Genomic DNA, 12,363 nt, shown 5'->3' with positions numbered 1-12,363 from the left:
ATCAGCCCAAGCCTGGATATTGTCCACGTCTTGCTGCATTTCTACACAGACTGCTTCAGTATTTGAGGAGTCACAAATGGTGCTGAACATTGTACAATCATCAGTGAACATCCCCACTTCTGACCTTATGATTGAAGGAAGGTCATTGATGAAGCAGCTGAAGGTGGTTGGGCCTAGGACACTACCCTGAGGAACTCCTGCAGTGATGTCCTGGAGCTCAGATGATTGACTTCCAACAACCACAACCATCTTCCTTTGCGCTAGGTATGACTCCAGCCAGCAGAGGGTTTTCCCCCTGATTCCCATTGACCTCAGTTTTGCTAGGGCTCCTTGATGCCATTCTCGGTCAAATGCTGCCTTGATGTCAAGGGCAGTCACTCTCACCTCACCTCTTGAGTTCAGCTCTTTTGTCCATGTTTGAACCAAGGCTGTAATGAGGTCAGGAGTTGAGTGGCCCTGGCAGAACCCAAACTGAGCCTCACTGAGCAGGTTATTGCTAAGCAAGTGTCACTTGATGGCATTGTTGATGACACCTTCCATCACTTTACTGATGATTGAGAGTAGGCTGATGGGGCGGGTTGGACTTGTCCTGCTTTTTGTGTACAGGATATACCTGGGCAATTCTCCACATTGCAGGGTAGATGCCAGTGTTGTAGCTGTACTGGAACAGCTTGGCGAGGGGCGCGGCAAGTTCTGGAGCACGGGTCTTCAGTACTATTGCCGGAATATTGTCAGGGCCCATAGCCTTTGCAGTATCCAGTGCCTTCAGTCGTTTCTTGATATCATGCGGAGTGAATCGAATTGGCTGAAGTCTGGCATCTGTGATGCTGGGGACTTCAGGAGGAGGCCGAGATGGATCATCAACTCGGCACTTCTGGTTGAAGATTGTTGCAAATGCTTCAGCCTTATCTTTCGCACTGACGTGCTGGGCTCCCCCATCATTGAGGATGGGGATATTTGTGGAGCCACCTCCTCCAGTTAGTTGTTTAATTATCCACCACCATTCACGGCTGGATGTGGCAGGACTGCAGAGCTTAAATCTGATCCGTTGGTTATGGGATCGCTTAGCTCTATCTATCGCATGCTGCTTACGCAGTTTGGCATGCAGATAGTCCCGTCTTGTAGCTTCACGAGGTTGACACCTCATTTTGAGATATGCCTGGTGCTGCTCCTGGCATGCCCTCCTGCACTCTTCATTGAACCAGGGTTGGTCTCCTGGCTTGATGATAATGGTAGAGTGGGGGATATGCTGGGCCATGAGGTTACAGATTGTGGTTGAGTATAATTCTGCTGCTGCTGATGGCCCACAGCGCCTCATGGATGCCCAGTTGTGCATTGCTAAATCTGTTTGAAATCTATCCCATTTAGCACGGTGGTAGTGCCACACAACACGATGGACGGTATCCTCAATGTGAAGGCGGGACTTTGTCTCCACAATGACTGTGCGGTGGTCACTCCTACCAATGCTGTCATGGACAGATGCATCTGCTGCAGGCAGATTGGTGAGGACGAGGTCAAATTGGCTATTGTTTGAGTACAAAGTAACAGTGATCATGCTTCAAAAGATAATTCATTGGCCTGAGTATTTCTAGGCTGGGAGAGATAAGTCAAGATTCTTGCTTCTGACAGATTATCCGGTGATCTTTGCTCAGAGCACGTGTGTGGGGAGGTCAGGCGAGAACAGGAAAAGGCTCATTTATGATGATCCCCATGGTAAAATAATCCATCAAGGTTCACTCCAGGCTCAGACATAAAGAATGATTACTGATGCCTATGGAACTGTACACCAGAATAAATCCGTACTTTGAGGGGAAAAGGCACAAGAAGAATGTAAATTAGAGCCTGCAAGTGAGCTTGACCCTGACACCCCACCTTATCCCTTTGAAATGCAAGTCTAGTAGTCACATTGTTGCAGGTTAGATTTGCGTCAGGAACTTGGAAAATTTTAGACGTGCTCGCAAAAGCAGATGAAAAGGGACGAGGAAGGAAAAGCGAGTTTCCTGACACCCATAACAAAGGTCCCTGGAATTCGGAGGAAGAAACTAAATTCCCAAATACCATCCTGAGACACTGACAACAATCTTGAATTCTACATAATAAAACAGAAATTTTGGTTGTCAGTCACTATACATCGGGGCGCTGATGACAGCTAGCCACTTTAGTATAGGCAAAGCCGCTTCAGGGGAAAATAGGATCATAGTAATGTGACGGGCAGGAGATTGGTAAAACTGGTAACAAGGAATCTGACTCGTTCAGTCACTGTTAGACAAGACTCCTATACAGAACTTGTTGAAACTGTCGTGGAAGAAAAGTGAGAATGGAGGAATTGGAACAAAAAAAAATAATCTGCAAGCGGACAGCAGGAGTAGTATTGCTACAGCCAGAAAGCATAAATTTCATTCTTTAAAGACAGAAAGGCAGTTAAAGTCTACAGGACTAATTGTTTATGAGAAAGACACCGAAAGGATACATTCCCCACCTTTAAAAAAAAATCACCATCACTGAAGAGAAACGAGAGTGGTCGGGTCTGAATGAGGTTATTGAGATTATCAGATATGAATATCATATTTACCAAACACACATGGGTGTAGTGCTTAAGAATGTGTTCATCTTGAACATGAAACCTTTATACAATGCAACTGTTACTTCTGTACTTCTGGTAATTTTTGTTTGTTTTGTTACCTTGTTTACTCAGAACTATAGCAAACCCCGATTCCCATCACCAAACACATTCAAATTAATTACAATGGGAGAGCTATCAGTTCGTTTCCTTCCCGTCAAAGCGCCACCATCCAGAACTGCAACAGTCTTCATCACAACTCCAGCAGCTCAGCGCTGAAACATACAGCGAGGAAACATCGGAAGGGCTGCACTTTTCTCTCTCTCTCTCTCTCTCTGTGAATCTTATCCGTCCAGTTTCGTCATGATCTAAGCACTGAGTCACATCGTGAATTGGAACAAACAATGAGGGAGTCCTATCTGTAGCATCAGATCCACCACGGCAGAGGAAAAGAGGGAAAAGCAGAAAGCGACTCGAGCATTTCACCGGGCGAGCTTTCAGCGCTACTCAAAGCCGAGGAGGAAGCTGCTATGGCCGGAGCTCTGTGCAAAACTTTGTACGCGTTTACCGGCGACCAACATCAGCAAGGGCTGAAGTTCGAAGCTGGGGAGATCATCAAGGTTTTACAGGTGCTGAACGGCGGATGGTGGGAAGGAGAAAAGGATGGGGCCAGGGGATGGTTCCCTGCAAGTTATGTGGAAATTTTAGAGGTAAGCCTGGCAAAATAACTGAGACCCTTGTGAACTATACCAACTGTTTTATTCTGTTCTCTTGGGTTGTTTTGCCTTTAATCACTCGAAGTTCAATTTTGTTAAACGTTGCAAAACGGATGGGACGTGAGGCATTGCTGAAAATTTCAGACCAGCCAGATGTGCAGTGTACTGGTCATGGGAAATTTGAGCGCAATTTAATTTAATTAGGAGAGTTCAGAGAGTTGGTTTGCGTTCGTCTTTCAACCTGGTTGCCTGATGTTTGTGGAATAAATCAAGATTGTCATCTTTCAGGCTGACTTCATCCCTACCCCCAGCGCACACACACACACACTGACGGAAAATGGGTAAACAGTCCGGAAATTCTGATACAATCTTTCGGAAACTGACAGTTTGGGGAATATTGGGCAATGAAATGAGGATTATTATTAAAAGTTTGAACACTGCGGATTGACGAAAGGAAGCTGTCACCGTTTATGAGGGTGGAATTACAGATTAAGATGTTTTTACAGCCTTTCTCCCTGTTTGTAAATTGTTTTGTGACAGTCCAAATTCAGCAGTAGTTGTGAAACTCGATGATCGACGTGGGTTCAACACCAGATATTAACATTTCACATTCCACTAGGGGGCACGCTTGAAAACAAAAATGTGGAGAAATCGTAAAAAGTGGGAAATTGTAAGACTTTAATATTTGTTATTTTAAACGTAACGCCATTTTATACTGGTGCCTGTTTTATTGGACTCCACCACCACTCAGCTCCGGGCATTGACCTCACTAAATTTGCACCTCTTGTCCTTTAATTTCCACGTTAACTATTCATTAAATAAACACACATTAGGCTGAACACTAATTTGCACGTAATATAACGGGGACTGTCTATTTCAATCTCTTTTAGATAGTCTTTCAAAAAATGTGACCTTAAAAAAGTTTGTAGCACCCACAAAAAAACATACATGTTCCAGTCAATCGCATCACTAAATGTAAATAAATTTACAGGAAAAAGCTGTGATTCGATGGTGAGATACACGTATTACCATTAACTTTCTAAATGTAACAGTGCCTAAAATGTACCAGTATTAGACCTTTACTAGGGCTTGCCATCTCTGGATACATTCACGGAGATTTCATTACAGGACCCCAGCCCCACCCCCACCCCCAACCCCCATCTCCCCTCACGCTCCCCCCACCCTCTCCTCTCTCTCCCCCCCCCTTTCCCCCACCCTCACCCTCCCCTTCCCCACCCCTCCCCTACCCTATCCCCTCCCCACACCGCCCCACCATCCCTCCCCCACCCTCCCCTCCCCGACCTTCCCCTCCCCTCGCCTCCCCCACATTCCCCGCCCATCCCCACCCCCACCATCCCCTCCCCCACCCTTCCCATCCCCTCACTCTTCCCATCCCCTCACTCTATCCCTCCCCTCCCCTCCCCCTCCCCTTGCCCTTCCCTCCCCTCGCCCTTCCCTCCCCCACCCCTTCCATCCCCCTCCCCTCCACCTACCCTCCCCCTCCCCTCCCCCTCCCCTCCCCCTTCCCTCCCCTCCCATCCCCTTCCCCCTCCTCCCTTCCCCCTCCCTCCCCCTCCCCTTCCCCGTCCCTCCCCCTCCCCTCCCTCCCCCTCCCCTTCCCCTCCCCTCCCCTTCCCCTCCCCCTCCCTTCCCGCCCACACCCTCCCCCCGCCCCCTCCCCCCTCCCCTATCGCATCCCTTCCCTCTCCCCTGCCCTCTCCCTCCCTTCTCCCCCGCCCCTCTCCCCCACCCTCTCCCTCCCCTCTCCCCTGCCTCCTCCTTCCCCTCTCCCCTGCCCCCTCCTTCCCCCTCCCCTGTCCTCCCCTCCCTCTCCCTCTCCCTCTCCCCCCCTCCCCACTCCTCCAACCTCCCCTCTTCCCCCCAACCCGATCCTCTTCCCCCAAACCCTCTCCTCTTCCCCGAACCTCCCCCTCCCCTCTTCCTCCCACCCTCTTCCGTTCCCCTCTCCACCCCACCCTCCCGCTCCCCTCTCCCCCCACCCTCCCCCTCCTCCCCCCACCCTCTGCCCCCACCCTCCCCCCCATCCTTCCCCCATCCTCCCCCACCCTCTTCCCCTCCCCTCTTCCCCCCACCCTCTTCCCCTCCCCTCTTCCCCCCTCTTTCTCCCCTCTTCCCCCCTTCCTCCCCGCCCCTCTTCCTCCCCTCTTCCCCCCCTCTTCCTCCCCCTCCCCTCTTCCTCCCCACCCTCATAACAGCAGCAGTGTTAGACTTTGCTTTACGTAGTATTCTGCTGTTAAAGCAGTTGTGTTCAAGTAACCTTCAGGCAACAAATTCTAATTGTTGTGAATCATGAGGTCACAGATGAATTACAATTCACAAGGAAATTTTCAGATTTACAGGAACTTGTGGAATTAGGCACCAGATCATAACAAAGCAGCAAGAAGTGACTACCATTCATCTTCTTTTATATTTATTCCAATCGAATTGTGAAAATGCTCACTAGAGGCGCAACTTATATGTTGAAATAAATCTGGATATGTATTATGATGTAAATAAAATAATATCCTTATTTTGTGAGAACATACACTAGCCAAGCCAAGAAAAGACTATTTTGCCCAACAACATTTAACCCTTCAATGCTCCAACTTTCCCAGTCTAACATTCAATTTGCATGTTGAATGTTCCAAATGTATTTGACTCTGTTACCCTTTCTTGGAGATTATACACTCCTCAGATATTTGAATTAATGTCATCTGATCCCACTGGCCTGGTTTCTGCTGAAGTAAAATTCAGCGTCCCTTACCATTTATGAGCTCTCAAGGCGACACGTATTTCTTTTTCCCCCTCTGGACTGTGAGGCTTAAGTTTGTCTAATCGTTACTCATAATTCACCTTTATATATGGAATCACTTTTGTTGTTCCTCACTGCACCTTCTCTCCAACTTGACTTAACAGTTCAAGAGTTGTCTTACTAGTCCATTATAAAGCATAATTGTTGTAGACTTGTAGTCTACTGTCATTGTTAGTTTACCATCTTTCTGTTTAAATCTTTAACTGCTTTGCCACATTGTCTCAACATCGAAAGAGCTGTGTCAAATATTACTTCCATGCCAGTTGTACTTATTGTATACCCTTTGTGTAAACTATTGGCAGCACAGTGGCGCAGTGGTTAGCACTGCAGCTTCACAGCTCCAGCGACCTGGGTTCAATTCTGGGTACTGCCTGTGCAGAGTTTGCAAGTTCTCCCTGTGAACTGTGTGGCTTTTCGCCGGGTGCTCTGGTTTCCTCCCACAGCCAAAGACTTGCAGGTTGATAAGTAAATTGGCCATTATAAATTGTCCCTAGTATTGGTAGGGGATGTGGTAAGAATATGGAATTAGTGTAGGGTTAGTATAAATGGGTGGTTGATGATGGGCCGAAGGGCCTGTTTCAGTGCTGTATCTCTAAATAAAATATACAAGGTTTTGCATTTAGTAATATGCCAATTTTGTCTTCCCAACTATACAACTAATGTAAATACATCAGTGAATTGTTAATTGCATCCTCTGCTGTTGATGCTCTGCCTATTTTACTGCAATTTAGTAAGCATACAATAGTCTCCTGCAGCCAGGTCATTTATTTGGATTAGAAACGATGGGTTGAAATTTGTGGTGGCGTAAATGAGCTGATAGTGATTCAGTAGCTTGTAATATTCCCTGTCTGTTCCTTTCCAGCAAAGTCAAAAATCAAGTACAAAACAAGCTGCCAATTCACTATCATTCATTTTGCACTGCCACAGAAGACCAATTTCACCCCCTACAAACCTTCCAAATACGAACTGCTATGATACTGCAGTTTGGCATTACAACTCTCAACAACCTGTTTCCAAATTTTTAACAAATATATTATTTTGTACTGTGTTCTGTCCCGGAATCTAATGATTTTTTAGTCTACATAGAATCTCTCATGAGAAACTGTATAAAAAGCTTTCTAAAAGTTCAAATAAAGTATATAATATTTGTGAAGTCTGCAATGTGGCTTGCCAGTTTGGAATGTTCTTTCTCAATCAAAGCTGGCTGTTTCTTATTAAATGAGTGCTATATAGGTACACTACTCCTTGGAGTGGTTTTCATTATTTTAGCTATGATTGATATTAGGCTAATACACTTACAATTAGCTGGGTTATATTTATGGGCACAATGTTTACTTGCTTCCATTTCTGCAGAAAGTTTTCAGTATCCAATAATTATTTTTTCCCAAGTTTCTCCTTCAGTACCTTAGAATGTATGCTGTCCGGCCAAGGGTTTCCAGTCCATTTAATCTATTGAATTCTTCTGTAATGCTCATTCTAAACTTCACCAGGATATTCACTGTGTTATCATAATTGGACACAAGGGTAATATTTTCATCTGTAATAAATAGTTTAGGAAACTTCTGTTTTTCTTGATCTTCAATTTCACCAGCACTTTAAACTTTAAATTTCAGCATCCCTTCTAACTGCTTCTACTGTTATAACATCTTGGGAAAATGCTTTTTGTATCCCACTTGGCATCATTTGACATAGAAGTCTTTAAGGTCTATTTTGCACCTGTTTATACTGACTTTAACCTTCCATTTTCTTATATTGCTAAATTTCTTCACTCACCCTTTTCCCTCTAAATTTTGCCTAGATTTATTTTTCCTTGTTTCCATTTTAATTGCTTATTCATCTATTATGGGAATGCTTATTTCGCTCAAGCTCATTTTCTTGGGTCTTTACATATCCTGTATAATTAATAAAGTTTGAAAGTTTTACATTTTTCCTTAACTGAGATAATTTTGGTTTTATATCCCACTTAATATGATTTCACTTGTCTAATTAAAGGTGACCTTGATAAAAAAAATAATATTTTTGCACTGGTGCTCATGGTGTAGTCACTATGTCCCAGAGGTCCCATTGCTTCCAGATTATTGATGTGCTCCAGATTATTTGTAAGCTGTGGATTTAGGTGGGAACCACAACACAATGGGCTGAATTTAATGGGCCCCCTCGGGACGAGAATGGAGGTCGGGGGCCATGAAATTGCATTGGAAGGCAGCAGGCGGAGTGCTTCTTAAAGGCCTCTTTCTGCCTCCACCTCAACTTAATGGAAGGCCCAACACTGTGGGGAGACGCCACCAGGTAAAGCCGGGGGGGCCTCCTAGTGGGATCAGTGCTCCCTCCTTTGGGGTAATCCAGGGTCCCCGGGTGGCCCCCTGGTGGCGATTGCCACCACCCCCCCCCCCAACAAAGGAAGACCATCCCCTCACCAACACATCCTCCACTCCGTCTCCAGGATCTGCCCTGATGGCCCTGGTGATTCCAACCCCACTTCCATCAGCTGGGGTCGTCTCCTCTCTTTAGGACTGCAGAGCCTCCTGCAGAATCGGCAGTGGCCACTGCTCCCAGTGATGCTGCCAGTGCTACAGAGCTGCTGGCCCTCTGATTGGCAGGGTCTCACCTCACCTTCTGGCCCACCGCTGGTACCCCATTCGCCAGAACAAAATTCAACCCAATGTGTCAACAAGTTACTTTGAACCACATTTGCTGGTACTGTTTCTGTCACCACACTTCTATAGGATATTTCCAGTTGCTATTGGGTTAATTGAAGCCATTTATTATTACAACGTTACTCCCATTATTATTCTTAATATCTTATCACATAAAGTAATACTGTTTTCCCTTGTCTGTCCTGGAGGTCTTCAGCAAACACATATTGTTAACCCTTTGAGAAAGATCTTGTCTTGGACTGATAATTTTTACAATGTACCTGTACTGTTACGTACCCATGAGTATCTACATTACAACTATATACATGATAACAGAAAGCATGAAATAAGAAAACACTAATTTAGCCATTAAGACTATTCTTTCCACAGGTCACATACATTGCACCCAATCATGGACTCTGCCTCACGTACTTAATCCCCTGAGGAGAAATTATGTATAAATACTCTGTAAAATCAGGGGAAATTAGGCTAAACTTCAGAATATTTACATTTTTTCATCTCCACTATTTCCTGGCGTTCTCCATGCAACATTCCCCTGATGTCTCAGCAACACAGAAATTGCAGCTAATAATATTAGTTGGCAAACACTTAACATGTTGCCTGAGATTCCTCTGCCCACTATTTTAACAGAGGCATTATGTGTTTATTTGTTGCTTTATTGCATCCTAGAACCTCATTCTGCATTTATTATATAACTGCTTTAAAGCAGTTGGGTGAATCTCATATATGCATAGGAAGTGCAAAGTTGGATGCACAACTTCGACAATCTGGCCAGGACCTTCTCTGATGCCGAGAGAAAGTTTGTGCAGGCCAGCCTCTATGTACATTGTCTGAGAATTCAGAAAACCCATGTCTAATCCCTAGATGGCTGACCCAACCTAAATACCACCAATTGAATTAGTTGAAGCCAACCCACAACCCTTTCCTTCTCCGCCATATCCATCCTAAGAGGAGTCTGTCCATTCTGAAAGTACCTTTTCCAACATTTTGTTTGCAGGGCAGTTTCTCAATGGGGGCAACCCTTTAAACGAAATGAGCAACAGTCTGTACCCATCTCTTAAGCACCTGTCCCATTTGAAATCAGGTACTTAGCTTGTCCCTTATAAATAAGTTATACCCATTTTAAGCCTGCACCATCACATAGGAAATGACTGGAACTCAGCTGTGCATTGCTGTCGGAAAGTGAAAAGAATTTCTACAGAGAGCATTTCCTCCTTTCTAGTCTCAAATACCAGACACATTAATCACAGTCTAATCAGTGTTGAAATATTGCTATGCATCATTCGTTTTCCGATTCACCTCAAACTGTGATCCATTATTCTGCATTAAAAAAGCAACATCAGGAAAAAAGGAGTGCACACACAAAATCCATGAAAGGTAAGATATGTACATTAGTGGTGTATGTCACTGTTCTGCCAATTATTACTATTTAAGTTGATAGGCATGTGAGTGCAGACCCCTGCATTATCAACATAGCTTATCCTACTTTTCAGTATCAAATACTCTGCATTAATGGGCATATAATTCACTCAATTTACAGCACACATGTACAAGAATCATGCATAATTCATTTAATGCCAGATGTGGCTGCAGTGAACTGTTCTGTTTTTTTAGCTTTGCCCAGTGTGTACTGTAGTTGTGTGATCTCTATGTACTTAACCCACCAAATACCACTATAGTTTATTTTTTACATTTTTTTTCTTTAGTTTTTACCAATTTTGCTAATTCTATACTGGTTTAAAAAAAAAACTTGTAGGGCACGAATAGCTACCCTGATGGCTTTCTTTCTTTTGGGCCTCCTTATCTCGAGAGACAATGGATACGCGCCTGGAGGTGGTCAGTGGTTTGTGAAGCAGCGCCTGGAGTGGTTATAAAGGCCAATTCTGGAGTGACAGGCTCTTCCACAGGTGCTGCAGAGAAATTTGTTTGTCGGGGCTGTTGCACAGTTGGCTCTCCCCTTGCGCCTCTGTCTTTTTTCCTGCCAACTACTAAGTCTCTTCGACTCGCCACAATTTAGCCCTGTCTTTATGGCTGCCCGCCAGCTCTGGCGAATGCTGGCAACTGACTCCCATGACTTGTGATCAATGTCACACGATTTCATGTCGCGTTTGCAGACGTCTTTATAGCGGAGACATGGACGGCCGGTGGGTCTGATACCAGTGGCGAGCTCGCTGTACAATGTGTCTTTAGGGATCCTGCCATCTTCCATGCGGCTCACATGGCCAAGCCATCTCAAGCGCCGCTGACTCAGTAGTGTGTATAAGCTGGGGGTGTTGGCCGCTTCAAGGACTTCTGTGTTGGAGATATAGTCCTGCCACCTGATGCCAAGTATTCTCCGAAGGCAGCGAAGATGGAATGAATTGAGACGTCGCTCTTGGCTGGCATACGTTGTCCAGGCCTCGCTGCCGTAGAGCAAGGTACTGAGGACACAGGCCTGATACACTCGGACTTTTGTGTTCCGTGTCAGTGCGCCATTTTCCCACACTCTCTTGGCCAGTCTGGACATAGCAGTGGAAGCCTTACCCATGCGCTTGTTGATTTCTGCATCTAGAGACAGGTTACTGGTGATAGTTGAGCCTAGGTAGGTGAACTCTTGAACCACTTCCAGAGCGTGGTCGCCAATATTGATGGATGGAGCATTTCTGATGTCCTGCCCCATGATGTTCGTTTTGTTGAGGCTGATGGTTAGGCCAAATTCATTGCAGGCAGACGCAAACCTGTCGATGAGACTCTGCAGGCACTCTTCAGTGTGAGATGTTAAAGCAGCATCGTCAGCAAAGAGGAGTTAAGCCTGATGGCTTAATGGGCAACTATGTCATGTGAATCAAAAGCTGCCAGGTTTGATTGCTGGTTGGTTAGCTGATTTCAGCCAGGGCAACAGTTGGCCTTAATGCCCCTAGGATGGTGAAACAAAAATCAGCCAGGGTTCCCACTCCTGATAAACATCCAGTCACTTTCCACTGAAAAGTGCACATGTGCATGTCAGTAAATCTCAGGACTGTGCTCTGCTGTGATGTGTTCCACATTTCAATAATCTGTTGATACTCCCTGCCTGAATTCACAAGACTACCTGCATGAGATACTGAGTGATTGTCTTCTTCCATTGATTTGTACATGAGCAAGTGTCAGCATCTTACAGAAGGACTGAATAGCAGAAAATTGGGGAGTAGAAGAAAATAGAAAACAATAAAAAAAAAAGGCCAGGAAAAAAGATGTGGAGAGCATATCCACATCTGTTTTCAAATTATCCTGGACAAGGTGATGCTCAATAAAGGACCTTGTTGGTTTTATTTATTCATTCATTTCTAAGATTTGGTGAATTCCTAAACCTGAACCATAATGGGGAAAAATTGTTCTGGTCGTCATGTGTAGCAACATCATGAACATATCTTTTTAGATTGCATTTATGGTTCAAATAAACATTGGGACGTTCCTCCCAATGGTCCTAATCAAATCCATTTGCTCTTTCACTCCTATGTAATTCTTCTTAAAAGTGTACTATCTTTGCATAACAAATCGCAAGTTTTGAGATTACTGGCTATGCTGCCATTGGGGACTTTGGTGTAATATCTGTTAAAATGATGCTAATGAGTTGAAGATAACTCTTTGAGAATAGTA

General features: G+C 44.9%; 1 protein-coding gene across 2 annotated transcripts in view; it reads left to right on the top strand.

The window, feature by feature from the left end:
• Positions 1-2,773: 2,773 nt before the first annotated feature.
• gas7b (growth arrest-specific 7b) overlaps positions 2,774-12,363 on the top strand; it is a 462,775-nt gene continuing 453,185 nt past the window's right edge. The window contains exon 1 of one of the 2 annotated variants that reach the window (XM_068057959.1): positions 2,774-3,270. In XM_068057959.1, the coding sequence (XP_067914060.1) occupies positions 3,091-3,270 (180 nt within the window). In that variant the 5' untranslated portion in view covers positions 2,774-3,090. The remainder of the gene's footprint in view (positions 3,271-12,363) is intronic. The other variant, XM_068057958.1, reaches the window with a different exon arrangement.

The sequence above is a fragment of the Heterodontus francisci genome, chromosome 26 (genome assembly GCF_036365525.1).
Source record: "Heterodontus francisci isolate sHetFra1 chromosome 26, sHetFra1.hap1, whole genome shotgun sequence".
Classification (NCBI taxonomy): Eukaryota; Metazoa; Chordata; class Chondrichthyes; order Heterodontiformes; family Heterodontidae; genus Heterodontus; species Heterodontus francisci.
This window is presented reverse-complemented; position numbering and strand designations above follow the sequence as displayed.